This window comes from Salmo trutta, chromosome 23 (genome assembly GCF_901001165.1).
Source record: "Salmo trutta chromosome 23, fSalTru1.1, whole genome shotgun sequence".
NCBI lineage: Eukaryota > Metazoa > Chordata > Actinopteri > Salmoniformes > Salmonidae > Salmo > Salmo trutta.
The window spans coordinates 25,142,554-25,161,313 of record NC_042979.1 but is presented as its reverse complement, the minus strand read 5'-3'; the positions used below and the strand labels follow the sequence as shown (position 1 = coordinate 25,161,313).

General features: G+C 43.5%; 1 protein-coding gene across 1 annotated transcript in view; it reads left to right on the top strand.

Moving 5' to 3' along the window:
- The window catches only part of niban2a (niban apoptosis regulator 2a), a 49,380-nt gene that overhangs the window by 21,725 nt on the left and 8,895 nt on the right, over positions 1-18,760 (top strand). The window contains exons 3-7 of the mRNA XM_029709601.1: positions 2,837-2,965; positions 3,161-3,266; positions 3,562-3,729; positions 12,864-12,979; positions 17,490-17,594. Of these exons, the coding sequence (XP_029565461.1) occupies positions 2,837-2,965; positions 3,161-3,266; positions 3,562-3,729; positions 12,864-12,979; positions 17,490-17,594 (624 nt within the window). The remainder of the gene's footprint in view (positions 1-2,836; positions 2,966-3,160; positions 3,267-3,561; positions 3,730-12,863; positions 12,980-17,489; positions 17,595-18,760) is intronic.

Below are 18,760 nucleotides of genomic sequence, written 5' to 3'. Positions count from 1 at the left end.
TCTCAAAGCTGTGCGTTACGGGGAAGACATCCTCCTCCCTCATGTGGTACCCTTCCTGCAGGCTCATCCTGAGATGACAATGCCACCAGCCATACTGCTTGTTCTGTGCGTGATTTCCTGCAAGACAGGAATGTCAGTGTTCTGCCATGGTCAGCGAAGAGCCCGGATCTCAATCCCATTGAGCACGCCTGGGACCTGTTGGACTGGAGGGTGAGGGGTAGGGCCATTCCCCCAGAAATATCTGGGAACTTGCAGGTGCCTTGGTGGAAGAGTGGGGTAACATCTCACAGCAAGAACTGGCAAATTTGGTGCAGTCCATGAGGAGGAGATGCACTGCAGTACTTAATGCAGCTGGTGGCCACCTCAGATACTGACTGTTACTTTGACTTTGACCCACTCTTTCTTCAGGGACACATTATTCAATTTCTGTTAGTCACATGTCTGTAGAACCTGTTCAGTTTATGTCTCAGTTGTTGAATCTGGTTATGTTCATACAAATATTTACACATGTTAAGTTGCTGAAAATAAACGCAGTTGACAGTGAGAGGACGTTTCTTTTTTTGCTGAGTTTATGTTTATATATATATTTATGTGATTTTAACAATACAAAACATACACAAACGACAGCATACAGACACACACAAACATCAACTACATCACACCTGCCCAGACCCACCTGCTCACCCCCATCTCCAGCGCCCACATTACCCTCCTCCACATGGCCTCAAACTGCACCATTTTGTTTCTCTCTATCACCCACGCACTTTCAACATTTAGATAATAATGCATTTGACCTTTCCATTGTGTTACTGGTGGAGGTTTTGTTGATTTCCTGTTTTTAAGTATATATTTTTTGAGATGATTGATGGTAAAAGTATCGTCAAACCCATTGGGTATCTCACTGCACCCTCGTGAATTCTCTCTTTTTATAATAAATTCTATACGTTCATTTACACATTCAGCTGTCCCTCTTCCGTTTATTCAGTTACTTCATTTTCCTCTATCACAGTATTCCCACGCCATCTGTGTCTCTCTTACTCATCCTCCTCCGCTCCTCATCCTCTGTTTTTATCTACCTCACCATCCTCCTCTGAGTCTCCCTTAAGATTTGATCTCATTGTTAGGTTGTGAGTGTTTACACTCTAACAGTCAAAATGCTATGGACACAGATGAAACGTGTACTGTAGCCATCCCCACTGTGATACTGTTGAGTTCTGTGTTAGTCTCCACCATCGAGTCACTGGAGGGAATTAAAGCAGATTTCACACATGAACAAACAGTGATGGTGCTAAGAATCTTGTGACTGCTTTCCTTGTCTATTCTCTTCAGTACCCAAGTGATGCTCTGGGTAGTGACACGCTCGCATCGACACATGCGCGCACAAAAACACAAACCCACATGCACATACTTACATTCACACAAGGAAACAGCACAGAACTCTTTCAGATTAAAACAGAGGCACTCATAGGCACCACCTCTAACCAAGCATTCCCAGTTAGCACCTTCCAAGCACACATAACCTTTCTTCTTCTCCAGCTCCACCCCACCACCCCTCCTTTCTTGCTCAGCTGGGGATTATGCTGTTTGAGTTCCAGTATTTGATCTACAACAGGAAATCTAAAAACAAAGTGGTGTAAACAATATACCACACCTGTGTTTTCTCACTGTAGCCATCCAGTCTCAACCTCCACCAGCGTGTCAAATGATATCAGACCTGACATTACTGTATGTATGAGTCTCAAATGGCACGCTATTCCCTGTATAGTGCACTGCTTTTGACCAGAGCCCTATGGTGCCATTTGACATACAGCCTGTCTGTGTCAGGACCTTGTTGTTCCACACACGTGATGCCTTCTCTGTATGTTACAAGACATGTTTAGACCAATGGTGTCCAATGTATTTCCTGAACTGCTTTAGTGTGTGGTTTTCAGTCCTTCCTTTTAAATAGTGTCTGAATTAGATTGATTGATCTGTAATTGACTTGGTAACTAACTGACCAAGCAGATCAGCATCACTTGTACAACTGCAAACACCACAGTTGTGTCCCAAATTGCACCCTATACCCTTTGTAGTGCAGTATGTTTGACCAGACCTGGTCAAATGTAGTGCACTATATAGGGAATAGGGTGCCATTCGGGACGAAGGACCATCATTACAGCGTTTGCTGGTACTAACTAACTAGGGCTGGGAATTGCCAGGGACCTCATGACACGATATTATCACGATACTTAGATGCCGATACAATATGACATTGTCCTGTGTAATTGCACACTATTCATTGGGTGCTGAAATCAGTAGTTTTTGATAAACATTTTGTGTTGTTGGAGCTCCAGTCTGCCCACACTAGTCGCCAATCAACTCCATCGTAAATTGTGGAGTTGAGTTTAATCGGCTAGAAAGATCATGGAAATAAGTGCTGAAAACATGTTGGATTACTATTTAAAAAGAAGATGGAGAACAAGCTATAGAATGAAAAATACTTTTGTTTTTGCGTAGGTAAAAAAATGATCTGATCTGATAGTCGTAGTGGGGTAGTAGATGCCTAGTCTCCCTTATGGCTCAGCTCAAGTGCCTACATAATACATACACCATGGACATACATCATTTACACACGCACGCACGCACGCACGCACACACACAGAAACAGACAAACAGAAGTCTGCACAGACAGGCCCAGCTCAGAGTTTCATTTAGAATGGAAAATGAATGTGTTTATGCAACAGTTGTTAGTGCATCGAATCGAATTGTATCGATTTGTTCTCTAAACAAACCAAATTGCATGCAGTACAATAATACAAGTGATAGCAGCTCTAATGCTAACTGTCTGTTGTGGTAGAACCCTCTGGAGGACCGCTCCATCTTTTCTGGGGGTCTGTTCCAGTACCTGGAGGAAAACAAGAGATGGAGGAACCGCTTTGTCTTCGTGGCCGACACCTACAACATCAGCTTCTACGAAAACAAAGTGGTGAGGCTGGTCGGAAAACTGAAACCATCTCTTTTTTTGTTGTTGCTAGATTTGTTTTTACTTTCATAATCAGACAGATTTACATGCCAGCTAGTCTGAATCGTTTAGGTCACAACCTTAACTGTGATTTGATGGTTCTGAACGGTTTGTACATTTTTCACCTTTTCTTGAAACTGCACCCTTACTCTCTGATAGGCTCACGAGAGGAGCTTGCACCCTAAAGGAACCATCAACTGTGCTGGATACAAAGCTCTAACTTCCATGGAGGAGTATCTTGAACTGATCAACACCAGCCTGCCAGGTGAGAGATGAATGGGTTACACCTGACTAGCTGATTTGTATATAATAAACAGCTGATCATTAGACACTGTTGGATTTTGGTATAACCAGCACTTTCCCCAATGTGAGATCAAGTACTCAGTGACTGGCTGGGCCATATTCATTAGGGAATACTGTAGCAAAACATTTAGCAATGAGTGTTTTCTATTGGACAAGTTCTGGAATTCCTTTTCTGATTCAATATGTTTTCTTTGTTTTGGTGCCCTGTTGAGGAGGCTATGAACACCTATAAACGTGAATGTGTGTTTGTGTTTTAGGCATAAAGGCCAAGGTGGGCAGTGGTCCGTTTGTGAAGTGTGCCACCCAGTTCCCCCTGATCCTGTGGCACCCGTATGCCCGCCACCACTACTTCTGTGTGCTGACCGAGAAGGAGCAGAAGAAGTGGCACGCTGTGCTTCAGGACTGTGTCAGACACAGCAACAATGGTGAGGAGCTGTCTGAACACACACCACACACACACTGTCATAATAACGCACACAAACAGCATATACTATCCTTGTCGGGACCTGAAATTGATTTCCATTCAAAATTCTACACTACACATTTACAGCAAGAATATCATCTCATGCAGACAAACCCATTGGTGGTGCATGACAGAGGATTACCCATCTCAGATAGAGAACAACATAGACTCTCCTTCAGCTCCACCTTGACCAATTACTGCTCTTTTGCCTCACTGCCATTGTTCACAACACAGACCTGTGTGTGTCTTGTGAAAGTTTGCATACCATCACAATGAGCTGGTCTATCAGTGACGGTGAAACGCAGCAGGGCAGGAATGTGTTATGGAAGTTATTGTCTTGGGCAACATCCCAAATGGCCCGCTATTTACTATATAGTGCATTATTTCTGTCCAGAGGCCTAATGGGCTACACATTGGTATAGGATGAGGTGAGCCCCCCCTTTCCATGTCAATCGTAAATGTGCTTGTGTGTATTCCTGTACCTCATCCAACACACACAAACACACATTTTCAGAGAAACTTGGAGAAGTGAGAAATCCCCTTAGGGAGGATTTCACAGGAAGGTGAAACAATATGTGATTATTCATTGAGTGACAAAGTGGGCCGATGAAATCACATGAACAGACTTGCTAGGATCCCACAGTTTGCAGAAGCAGCTCAACAATAAAATGGTGATCACTGCACTGATCCACTGATGGTCCTCCGACATCACGTCAGCACCTTCCCATAATGCACTTTAAATAAACACACTGGCATGTCTCGACCACTAACACCCCACGCCCTGGGAGGATCTGAGCCGTGTTCACTTGGGATCAAAGCGCACATGCATTCACACGTGCATACACACACAAACACACACACACACACACAGACACACACACAATGACAAGGTGCTGACACAGTGTTTGTGTCCATTTTGACCTTTGAAGATGTCTTCTGCTGATTGATTTAAAGCATCCTCTATACAGTCATTTCCATGCAGTATATAGTTAGTAGAACTATAAGTACATACTTTTTTCTCATAGACTCATCATTTGCCTATTTTTATGGCGGCGCCTAGCGGTTAAGAGCGTTTGGCCAGAAACCGAAAGGTTGCTGGTTCGAATCCCCTAGCCGACTACTAGGTTAAACATCTGTCTGTGCCCTTGAGCAAGGCACTTAAACCGTATTGCTCCTGTAATCTGCTCTGGTTACTAAAACATTCTCATAAATAGGATATATATTTTTTAACACCTAGACCACATTGGGTGCACATTGACTATCGTCTCTGACTCTTTGTACGAACAATAAGAAGCTCAAGAATCTTCACCCCTTGTTGGCCCCTCCTCTGGAGCCAATCAGAGCCATGGTACTCCCCTTACCTGTCCAGGCCTGGAGCCAATCAAAGTCATAGTACTCCCCCTACATGTCCAGGCCTGCCAGCTGTCCAAACAGCAAGCAATGCAGAAGCACGGTGGCTAGGAAAAACTCCCTACAAAGGCAGGAGCCTAAGAAGAACCCTAGACTGGGTGGCCAGTCCTCTTCTGGCTGTGCCGGGTGGAGATTATAACAGAACATGGCTAAGATGTTCAAATGTTCATAGATGACCAGCAGGGTCAAATACTAATCAGTGGTTGTAGAGGGTGCAACAGGTCAGCACCTCAGGAGTTAATGCCAGGTGGCTTTTCTTAGTCGATATGAGAGAGAGAGAATTCATACAGGAGAAATACTCCAGATATAGGAAGAATGGGCCAAAATTAACCCAGCGTATTGTGGGAAGCTAGTGGAAGACTACCTGAAACGTTTGACCCAAGTTAAACAATTTAAAGGCAATGCTACCAAATACTAATTGAGTGTATGTAAACTTTTGACCCACTGGGAATGTGATGAAAGAAATAAAAGCTGAAATAAATCACTCTACTATTATTCTGACATTTCACATTCTTAAAATAAAGTGGTGATCCTAACTGACCTAAGACAGGGAATTTTTACTAGGATTAAATGTCAGGAATTGTGAAAAGTGAGTTTAAATGTATTTGGCTAAGGTGTATATACAGTTGAAGTTGGAAGTTTACATACACCTTAGCCAAATACATTTAAACTCACTTTTCACAATTCCTGACATTTAATCCTAGTAAAAATTCCCTGTCTTAGGTCAGTTAGGATCACCACTTTATTTTAAGAATGTGAAATATCAGAATAATAGTAGAGTGATTTATTTCAGCTTTTATTTCTTTCATCACATTCCCAGTGGGTCAAAAGTTTACATACACTCAATTAGTATTTGGTAGCATTGCCTTTAAATTGTTTAACTTGGGTCAAACGTTTCAGGTAGTCTTCCACAAGCTTCCCACAATACGCTGGGTTAATTTTGGCCCATTCTTCCTGACAGAGCTGGTGTAACTGAGTCAGGTTTGTAGGCCTCCTTGCTCACACATGCTTTTTCAGTTCTGCCCACAAATGTTCTATAGGGTTGAGGGCTTGGTGATGGCCACTCCAATACCTTGACTTTTTGCCACAACTTTGGAAGTACGCTTGGGGTCATTGTCAATTTGGAAGACCCATTTGCAACCAAGTTTTAACTTCCTGACTGATGTCTTGAGATGTTCCTTCAATATATCCACATCATTTTCCTTGTGATACAGTGAAATAATCTGTCTGTAAACAATTGTTGGAAAAATTACTTGTGTCATGCACAAAGTAGACGTCCTAACCAACTTGCCAAAACTATAGTTCGTTAACAAGAAATTTGTGTAGTGATGTGTGTATGTAAACTTCCGACTTCAACTGTAACAGACTGATCCTAGCCCCCCGACACATAAACTATTGTGGCATAAATACTGAAGGCTGAGACAGGAGGGGTCGGGAGACACTAACCAGGCAGGATATAACACCAACCACTTTGCCAAAGCCCAGCCCCCACACCACTAGAGGGATATCTTCAAACCACCAACTTACTACCCTGAGACAAGGCCAAGTATAGCCCATGAAGATCTCCCCCACGGCACGAACCCGAGGGGGGCGCCAAGCTGGACAGGAAGATTACGTCAGTGACTCAACCCACTCAAGTGAAGCACCCCTCCAAGGGATGGCATGGAAGAGCACCAGTAAGCCAGTGACTCAGCCCTTGTAATATGGTTTGAGGCAGAGAATCCCAGTGGAGAGAGGGGAACCGGCCAGGCAGAGACAGCAAGGGTGGTTCATCGCTCCAGTGCCTTTCCGTTCACCTTCACACCCCTGGGCCAGACTACACTCAATCAAGGCTGTTAAGAATGCTCAGTTGGATATATATATATATATATATAGTCCTTTTTCTCCCCAATTTCATGGTATCCAATTGGTAGTTACGGTCCTGTCTGATCACTGCAACTCCCGTACGGACTCGGGAGAGGCGAAGGTCGAGAGCCGTGTGTCAGTGGAGATACTGCGTTGTGATATAATCTGAAACAACCTGATAAGTCTAACCACCAATACACACACACACATTGTGTGGCTTGCTGCATACTCGCAGCGGAATTGGTTATCATGAAGTACAGTCCAGTAAAAGTGTTAGCAACAGTGTTTTGCATCACGTTCAGAGGATCTATTGTTTGCTGGGGTAGGACTGGGTTGGGCTGAGTCCCAAATGGCACCCTTAATAGTGTGCAGCTTTTCCAAAATAGGGTGCCATTTGGGATGCAGGCTGGTTTTGTGCTTGTGGCTCAGTGTCCTGTTGTATGAATGCCTGAGTCCTATTTGAATACAAGCCTTCTTTAAGAAATGTATTACCACACTAAAAGCTGAGGCCTTAGCACAAAGCTAGTGGAGTGCATGGAAGGGAATGGCTGATTTCTCTATTTTCCCTTTCGTAGAGAGTTATAGCAGAATAGGGAAGACTCACAGGCACTTGTCACTGTGGGGGAAAATTGCCATGTTGCTGTTATTAGCTGTTATACCTGGTGTCCATGACAACCACTCAGAAAAACCGCCCATCGTTCCTGTGGCCTCACCTGTGGCAGGTGACGGTATTGTCACTTGATGACATCTTCATTACCAATGCACCCACACGTTTAGAATAGTAACTGAGGGATTTTGTCTTTTGTGCAAAAGCTGACTTCAATCAATGTAATATATCAATGCCGTGCAGATATAATTAATTGTCTCTTCTCTATAAGATCAGACTATTTCCATACTGTTTCTCCAGCACATTTTCTCCTTTTGGTTTAACTTTTCATAGTCCTATGCTTATGGTCGGCTTATGGTATGTGATCGAGATGATCTCTCATGATTAGTCAGCCTGTCTGTAGTACGTTTCAGTATCTTACCATGAGGCGCTATCATGGTATACACTTGAACTCTGAACCCATCTTGCCTCTAAGCTAACAGAGAGCCGGTTGATGGTACTGTCTCGCAGACTCCTGTAAACAAGTGATTAACAATATACACGCACAGGCTAGATGTGAAGGGAACTGGGATCTGGCTGTGGCAGGAGTCACGCCAACTGCAGTAGTGCAGAGATGGACAGGGAAATGTCTCAAATAAAGAGACCATGGTAAACGCTACCACATATTTTTACACAGACACACACACACTTTTTCATGCTACTCTGGATGCAATCTGCTCCCTGATCTTGGTATAAGTAATGGTTTCCAACAAGTCATATTGTGAATCAAACATTTATTCTCTTTTCCAGGATTGCCCCCCCCCCCCACCACCCACCCCCCTCCCGTTTTGCCATCAGAACAGCCTCAATGTGTCGGGGCATGGACTATATAAGGTGGCAAAAGTGTTCCACAGGGATGCTGGCCCATGTTGTTGGATGTCCTTTGAGGGGTGGACCATTGTTAAATGTGTTGTCTTGCCCATTCACCCTCTGAATGGCAGACATACACAATCCATGTTTCAATAGTATCAAGGCTTAAAAATCAGACTTTAACCTGTCACCTCCCCTTCATCTACACTGATTGAAGTGGATTTAACAAGTGACATCAACAAGGGATGATGGCTTTCACCTGGATTCATCTGTCATGGAAAGAGCAGGTTTCCTTAATGTTTTGTATACTCAGTGTAAATACATGTAACTTAGTAAAGGTTCACACTAGTCCCCATGTCCCAAGAGGTACATGGTATGAGAAATTGTTATTTTTATGAAGAAAGGAATTCATAGCAGTCCTGTTTTAAAAGGGGTTCAAACTTCATCCCTAGCAACACGTTTTTCTTGGTGTGCATCCGAAGTGATGCCCTATTCCCTATACAGTGCATTAGTTTTGAGTGCACTTTATAAGGTACGGGTAGGACACTATATAGGGAATAGGGTGCCATTTGGGATGCAGAATTGGTCAGCTGATCTATATGTCCAGTGTGTTCTCATGAGAGCCAATGCCTAGACAAACTAGCCCTGTTTCACCCTCACCCATCAGCCCAGAGTTGGCACCGGGGGCAGAGAGAGGGCTTCCTGTCTCTGTCAACCCCTCCCCAACTCGCTCCATTTATTTCCTGTCTTTGTCTAACCCACAGCCAAAGCATGCAAGAGACTCTCACATGAGCAGCACACCACCCTGCATCCCACTACTGGCTTGCCTCTGAAGTTAAGCAGGGTTGGTCCTGGATGGGAGACCAGATGCTGCTGGAAGTGGTGTTGGAGGGCCAGTAGGAGGCACTCTTTCCTCTGGTCTAAAATAAAATATCCCAATGCCCCAGGGCAGTGATTGGGGACATTGCCCTGTGTTGGGTGGGATGTTAAATGGGTTTCCTGACTCTCTGTGGTCACTAAAGATTCCATGGCACTTATTGTAAGAGTAGGGTAAAATAATCAAAAACACACATATGCTACACAGTGGTGTAAAAATACTTTAAAGTGCAACTTAAGTAGTTATTTGGGGTGTCTGTACTTTACTATTTTACTTTTATTTCACTACATTCCTAAAGAAAATAATGTACTTTTTACTCCACACATTTTCCCTGACACCCAAAAGTAATCGTTACATTTTGAATGCTAGCAGGAAAGGGTCCAATTCATGCACTTATCAAGAGAACCTCCCTGGTCATCCCTACTGCCTCTGATCTGGCGGACTCACTAAACACAAATGCTTTGTTTGTTTGTAAATTATGTCTGCATGTTGTAGTGTGCCCCTGGCTATCCATAAATAAGAAAATTGTGCTGTTTGCTTAATACAGTGCCTTTGGAAAGTATTCAGACCCCTTATTTTTCCAAAATAAAAAATCTCAGCAATCTACACACAATACCCTATAATGACAAAGCGAAAACAGGTTTTTAGAAATTATTTTCATAAGTATTCAGACCCTTTGCTATGAGACACGAAATTGAACTCAGGTGCATCATGTTTCCATTGATCATCCTTGAAATGTTTCTACAACTTGATTGGAGTCCATCTGTGGTAAATTCAATTGATTGGACATAATTTGGAAAGGCACACACCTGTCTATATAAGGTCCCACAATTGACAGTGCATGTCAGAGCAAAACTCAAGCCATGAGGTCAAAGGAATTGTCCGTAGAGCTCCAAGACAAGATTGTGTCGAGGCACAGATATGGGGAAGGGTACCAAAACAATTCTGCAGCATTGAAGGTCTCCAAGAACACAGTGGCCTCCAACATTCTTAAATGGAAGACCTTTGGAACCACCAAGACTCTTCCTAAAGCTGGCCACCCTGCCAAACTGAGCAATCGGGGGAGAAGAGCCTTGATCAGGGAGGTGACAAAGAACCCAATGGTCACTCTGATAGAGCTCCAGAGTTCCTCTGTGGAGATGGAAGAACCTTCCAGAAGGACAACCATCTTTGCAGCACTCTACCAATCAGGCCTTTATGGTAGAGTTTCCAGATGGAAGCCACTCCTCAGTAAAAGGCCCATGACAGCCCGCTTGGAGTTTGCCGAAAGGCACCTAAAGGTCTCTCAGACCTGAAACCAAGATTAAACTCTTTGGCCTGAATGCCAAGCGTGATGTCTGGAGGAAACCTGGCACCATCCCTACGGTGAAGCGTGGTGGTGGTGTCAGCATGCTGTGGGGATGTTTTTCAGCAGCAGGGACTGGGAGACTAGTCAGGATCGAGGCAAAGATGAATGAAGCAAAGTACAGAAAGATCCTTGATGAAAACCTGCTCCAGAGCGCTCAGGACCTCAGACTGGGGCGAAGGTTCATCTTCCAACAGGACAACGACCCTAAGCACACAGCCAAGACAATGCAGGACTGGCTTCGGGACAAGCCTCTGAATCTCATTGAGGGTCCCAGCCGGATTTAAACCTCTTCGAACATCTCTGGAGAGACCTGAAAATAGCTGTGCAGCAACGTTCCCCATCCAACCTGACAGAGCTTTTGGATCTGCAGAGAAGAATGGAAGAAACTTCCCAAATACAGGTGTGCCAAGCTTATAACGTCATACCCAAGAAGACTCGAGGCTGTAATCGCTTATGTAAATGTGATATTTCAGTTTCCTATTTTTAATACATTTGCAAAAAATTCTAAAAACCTGTTTTTGATTTGTCATTATGAGGTATTGTGTGTAGATTGATGAGAGGGGAAAAAACAATTTAATCAATTTTAGAATAAGGCTGTAACCTGACAATGTGGAAAAAAGTCAAGGGGTCTGAATACTTTCCGAAAGCACTGTATAAGCAATTTGAAATTATTTTTACTTTCGATACTTAAGTATATTTTTGCAATTCCATTTACTTTTGATACTTAAGTAGATTTAAAACCAAGTACTTTTAGACTTTACTCAAGTTATATTTTAGTGGGTGACTTTTACTTGAGCCATTTTTTTATTAAGGTATCTTTCCCTTTACTCAAGTATGACAACTGGTAACTTTTTCCACCACTGTTACTACATGACTACACTACATCACAGACACTCACACTCAAGTTGAGCCTTTCCTGTATGCTTGACTATTGTGGAGTCATGAAGTGATATGTGATGCTGTTTTTGGAGCTTATGTCAGACATATTTTTTTCCCATATATGGCTATACCTCTTGGTTATATTTAGCAGGGGTCTCCTTTATATAGTCCTTTCCCAGTAGGTAGCTTGGCTTCTACTAAGCTGAGAGCCATCCTCTACTGATTCTGTGGAGGGTTGTAGTTGTTCAATCCCACCTGTCACATTTGTGCACTGTGTCTAGGGTTTACAGAGAATGGTGCAACAAACAAAAAACAGCGGCAGTCCTGTGGGTGAAAACAACTCGTTGATGAGAGTGGTCGAAGGAGAAAGGCAAGAATTGTGCAAGCGAACAGGCGGGCCACAAACAGACAAATATCGGCGCAGTACAACAGTGGTGTGCAGAACAGCATCTCGGAACACACAACTCGTCGGTCCTTGACACGGATGGGCTGTTGCAGCAGACGACCACACCAGGTTCCACTCCTATCAGCTAAAAACAAGAAGAAGAGGCTCCAGTGGGCACACGATCACCAACAATGGACAATTGAGGAGTGGAAAAACATTGCCTGGTCTGACGAATCCAGGTTCCTGTAGTGTCATGCTGATGGCAGAGTCAGGATTTGGCGTAAGCAGCATGAGTCCATGGCCCCATCCAGCCTGGTGTACTGGTGAACTGGTGTACTGGTGAACTGGTATACTGGTGAACTGGTATACTGGTGTGTGGGAAATGTTTTCCTGGCACTTGTTAGGTCCCCTAATACCAATTGCGCAACGAACATTTCCAACACCTTGTAAGGTAAGTGGGGGGTGGGGGGGTCTGCCCTGGTTTTAGATGGGTGTACCTAATCAACTGTTCTGGTGTGTTTGTGTGTTGTGTATTCTTTGTATACATGCTGTGGCACTCTGTCTCATCCGCCAATCCATATGGCAGACCGAGGCAGGCACACCCGCTTGTGGCTGTTCAGTTCATGGCCACACTTCTCAACACACTCATTTTTAGAGGGTGTCACAATACAGAGACCTTAATAGAAACAGATCCTCATTTCAGGATCCCCTGAATTTGAGTTCTGGTGTATTTTCACTACATAAACCAACCCACACGGTGAGTGCCTACTTCCTGAAAGTGAAAGTGAATAGATTTTTCAAATTTCTCTATCACCTTTCGGACACACGTCAAACACCACCACCACTGCAGAAGCGCCAACCTATCCAAAATGTGTGCTCTCTGGTGCCCCCTCCAGGTCTGTCAGAGGAGTGCAGGGTGCAGACCCCGGCCTTCACAGATGCGATGCGACTCCACAGGCAGGCTCAGGGACACTACGGCACCTGGGACATGATGTGTGGAGGGCCACCACAGGTGAGAGGAACACTATAGAGTTGGCTCTAGCTCTTGAGGACTTTGTTACATTTAGTCAATCTCATTTCATTTGATTGTATTCTGAATTAGTGATGCTAACACCTTACAGTATATGTACTGTATTCAAGATCGCTAACCAAAGTTCAGGAGCAATCTTACAGCAGGTCATTCCCGGCCTTAGCTAAACCTCTTGAGTGGTCAGTGGCCATGATGGATGTCAGTCAGGCAGCCGGTGTGTATTTCACAGCTGTTTGTTAAGTATTGGCTGTTTCTGAGAGTACACGTGGAAGGAGAAAATACTCTTCCCCCTGAGAAAACAGTGTAGAGAACATGTTGTACCTCACCACCTCCCTCTGTCAGTGATGCCAGACTCCTGCTCCTCTGGGTGGGGTCTCCCCTAAAAGAGCTCCATTTCACTCATACTCTTCCCCCGATTATCATCACCACTTCCCACTGTCGACCTGTTTGTGCCAACAGTGGGACTGGGTCTTCTGCTTGCTACCATTGTAAAGGTACAAGTAGGGACTAAGTGGTGTCATTCCCAGAGTCGAATCACTCTGGTTTCACTTGATAAAGTATTGCGGTGTAAAGGTAATAGGGTGCCATTTGGGACGGGACACTGTTACTCTGTGAAGTCCTGAAGTGATCACACTTACTCAGTAGAAATGAGACACTAAACTTTAAAGGGGTCCAAGTGTTGGGCATTAGACAGTAGGTCTGCATCCGAAATGGCACCGTATTCCCTATATAGTGTTCCCTAAACTGGCCCTGGCCAAATTAGTCCACTATAGGGAATAGGGTGCTATTCAGACAGGCACCCAAGATTTATCATGTCAATATCATGGCCCTGTGTATACTGAACAAAAATATAAATGCAAGATGTAAAGTGTTGGTCCCATGTTTCATGAGCTGAAATAAAAGACCCCAGAAATGTTCCATAAGCACAAAAAGCTTATTTCTCTCAAGTTTTGGGAACAAATTTGTTTACATCCATGTTAGTGAGCATTTCTCCTTTGCCAAGATAATCCATCCACCTGACAGGTGTGGCATATCAAGAAGCTGATTAAACAGCATGATCATTACACAGGTGCACCTTGCGCTGGGGACAATAAAAGTTTTGTGCAGTTTTGTCACACAACACAATGCCACAGATGTCTCAAGTTTTGAGGGAGCGTGCAATTAACATGCTGACTGCAGGAATGTCCCCCAGAGCTGTTGACAGATAATTTAATATTAATTTTTCTACCATAAGCTGCCTCCAAAGTCGTTTTAGAGAATTTGGCAGTACGTCCATCCGGCCTTACAACCGCAGACCACATGTATGGCAACGTTGTGAACAGAGTGCCCCATGGTGGCGGTGAGGTTATGGCATGGGAAGACACAAGCTACAGACGACAAACTTTAATTGCATTTTATTGATGGAAATATGAATGCACAGAGGTACCGCGACGAGATTCTGAGGCCCATTGTTGTGCCATTCATCCCACGCCATCCCCTTATGTTTCAGCATGATAATGCACGGCCCCATGTCGCAAGGATCTGTACATAATTCCTGGAAGCTGAAAATATCCCAGTTCTTCGATGGCCTGCATACTCACCAGACATGTCACCCATTTAGCATGTATGGGATGCTCTGGATCGACGCGTACGACAGTGTGTTCCAGTTTCCGCCAATATCCAGCAATTTCGCACAACTTCGCCATTGAAGAGGAGTGGGACAACATTCCACAGGCCACAATCAACAGCCTGATCAACTCTATGTGAAGGAGATGCATGAGGCAAATGGTGGTCACACTAGATACTGACTTGTTTTATGGTCCACTCCCCTAACTTTTTTAAAAAGGTATCTGTGACCAACAGATGCATATCTACAGTGGGGGAAAAAAGTATTTGATCCCCTGCTGATTTTGTACGTTTGCCCACTTACAAAGAAATGATCAGTCTATAATTTTAATGGTAGGTTTATATGAACAGTGAGAGACAGAATAACAACAAAAAAATCCAGAAAAACGCATGTCAAAAACGTTATAAAATGATTTGCATTTTAATGAGGGACATAAGTATTTGACCCCTCTGCAAAACATGACTTAGTACTTGGTGGCAAAACCCTTGTTGGCAATAGAGGTCAGACGTTTCTTGTAGTTGGCCACCAAGTTTGCACACATCTCAGGAGGGATTTTGTCCCACTCCTCTTTGCAGATCTTCTCCAAGTCATTAAGGTTTTGAGGCTGACGTCTGGCAACTCGAACATTCAGCTCCCTCCACGGATTTTCTATGGGATTAAGGTCTGGAGACTGGCTAGGCCACTCCAGGACCTTAATGTGCTTCTTCTTGAGCTACTCCTTTGTTGCCTTGGCCTTATGTTTTGGGTCATTGTCATGCTGGAATACCCATTTTCAATGCCCTGGCTGAGGGAAGGAGGTTCTCACCCAAGATTTGACAGTACATGGCCCCGTCAAATGATGCGGTGAAGTTGTCCTGTCCCCTTAGCAGAAAAACACCCCCAAAGCATAATGTTTCCACCTCCATGTTTGACGGTGGAGATGGTGTTCTTGGGGTCATAGGCAGCATTCCTCCTCCAAACACGGCAAGTTGAGTTGATGCCAAAGAGCTCCATTTTGGTCTCATCTAACCACAACACTTTCACCAGTTGTCCTCTGCCAATGAACATCTGAATGATTCAAACTTCAGATGGGCATGTATATGTATTCTTGAGCGGGGGACCTTGCGGACGCTGCAGGATTTCAGTCCTTCACGGCGTAGTGTGTTACCAATTGTTTTCTTGGTGACAATGGTCCCAGCTGCCTTGAGATCATTGACAAGATCCTCTCGTGTAGTTCTGGGCTGATTCCTCACCGTTCTCATGATCATTGCAACCCCACGAGGTGAGATCTTGCATGGAGCCCCAGGCCGAGGGATATTGACAGTTCTTTTGTGTTTCTTCCATTTGCGAATAATTGCACCAAATGTTGTCACCTTCTCACCAAGCTGCTTGGCGATGGTCTTGTAGCCCATTCAAGCCTTGTGTTGGTCTACAATCTTGTCCCTGACATCCTTGGAGAGCTCTTTGGTCTTGGCCATAGTGGAGAGTTTGGAATCTGATTGATTGCTTCTATGGACATGTGACTTTTTTACAGGTAACAAGCTGCGGTTAGGAGCACTCCCTTTAAGAGTGTGCTCCTAATCTCAGCTCGTTACCTGTATAAAAGACACCTGGGAGCCAGAAATCTTTCTGATTGAGAGGGGGTCAAATACTTATTTCCTCATTAAAATGCAAATCAATTTCTAACATTTTTTAGTTGTTATTCTGTCTCTCACTGTTCAAATAAACCTACCATTAAAATTATAGACTGATCCTTTCTTTATCAGTGGGCAAACGTACAAAATCAGCAGGGGATCAAATACTTTTTCCCCCCACTGTATATCATGTGAAATCCACAGATTAGGGTCTAATGAATGTATTTCAGTTGAATGATTTCATTATATGAACTGTAACTCAGTAAAATTAGAAATTGTTGCGTTTTATGTTTGCTCAGTATAATAACAGCTGTCCTGGAAGGACTAATAGTGTGTTTCTAGCTTACGTAGTGTTAGTTGCACCAGAGCATCACAGGCATCCTAAAATATGGACTGTACCTCACCAACAACACAGTAGTTTTATATGGACATCTATGCTCAAGGGAAACATCTTCTGCATGTCATGTATCTAGCCACTTTGTTCAGCTCCAATATGCTGCCTGGACTGCATTGAGACGATTATTCAATTAGGACTAAAGCAGAGTGGGCAAAGTCAAGCCCTGGTCCAAGCATATTCAATTAAAACACGTGAGTTATGGTTTTGTAATCTGCAGCCAAGACCACTGCACGTTTAGATGATACTGACTGAATGATGTGTTTAATATTTAGATCTTATTTGTACCCTGAATTATTTTCCATTTAATGGAAATGGAAATGGAGAACTGGCCCTCTGACAAACACACTCCCAGCAGATGTATGCATGTTGGGCTTCTTTGGAGTGTGTGAGTATTTTACTGCATTTTAGAGAGAAAATAGTATTTCATGAAGTTGTGGGTGCTGAGATTAGGGAGACAATAGCATAGCACTGAATACATATGATATTACAGTTTTTAATTCAGTTGACTTTTCACAGAAAAATCTATTACACGCCTTTAAACTATTTGGTGTTGTATTGGATAGGTATTGTATGGTACCTTGTATTGGGAACGGCACCTTACTCATACATTTAGTTGTTATTATTATGTTTTGTAGAGGAGCCACATAATGTAGTGTTTCAACATCACTGCCCTCTTTCCCACCTCCATGGACTCATGTACTAAATCCTCAGAATCACACACCACTCAACCCATTCATATGGGTGACTCAGAAGTTGTTCCTGCACTCCATAGGTTGAGTTGTGTGTTTGTGACACAACACCATGTCCTTTTCTCTGTTGTGGAAACACGTGTGTGTGTGTGTGTGTGTGTGTGTGTGTGTGTGTGTGTGTGTGTAGATCCTAGCCAACCTAGTGATGGAGACCCTCCATCCAGAGTTGAGGAATCTGATTGGTCCTCGTCTAAAGGGGAAGATACAACAGCGACAGAGGAACTGGATGCTGGTGAGTTGTTGTCCCTCCTACATGCTGCACTGTGTTCTTTCCTAGAACCTGGAGTTTACCCCAGCCACATGTTAAGTTTTTTTCCCATTCAGGTCACATAGTCAGAAACTCCTGAACCTACCATTCCTAACCACATTCCTGATTGCGCCGGCGTCCCAAATGGCACCCTATTCCCTACAGAGTGAATTTACACTACGATAGATTCCCGAGAGCAATTGGAAAAAATACCCGCGGCTAGATATATTACAATAGTGTAAAGACTAGAATCTTGTTTCATTTTTCACATCTCTTACGCCACCTCCGCATGCGAGACTGCCCCCGCCAAGCAGTTAATGTAAACAAAATAGTATCCAACAGAAATGTTTGCTCCTATAGTAAAAAATCTTAATTGCAGAGCAATGTTTTTGAAACAGCTGAAATGTATAGACATTTACCTTATATTTGAGACTTGTTTTATATATGTTTTATCTGGAATTTCTGTAATAGCCTGTTACTCTCAAATTGGTCGCTGTAGCTTTAAGGGAATCTCAGAACACAGCAAGCAGGAACTGCAAGCAGCAACTCCCCAGTGAATTACCAACATTTTCAGGCGCAATGAAACATTTTTCATATAATGATTTGCATGATATTGGTCAAATGAAGCCTGGTTTGTTCTGAGGTAACTTCAATACGCTAAAGTTGTAGCTAATGTAAGCCTAAAAGCTATCTATCTACAGTGGCAAGAAAAAGTATGTGGAATTACCATTTGGAATTACCCGGATTTCTACATAAATTGGTCATCAGATTTGATCTGATCTTCATCCAATCAATGAGACGAGATTGGAGATGTTGTTTAGAGCTGCCCTGCCCTATAAAAAACACTCACAAAGTTTGAGTTTGCTATTCACAAGAAGCATTGCCTGATGTGAACCATGCCTCGAACAAAATAGATCTTAGAAGACCTAAGATTAAGAATTGTTGACTTGCATAAATCTGGAAAGGGTTTACAATAGTATCTCTAAAAGCCTTGATGTTCATCAGTCCATGGTAAGACAAATTGTTTATGAATGGAGAAAGTTCATCACTGTTGCTACTCTCCCTAGGAGTGGCCGTCCCGCAAAGATGACTGCAAGATCACAGCGCAGAATGCTCAATGAGGTTAAGAAGAATCCTAGAGTGTCAGCTAA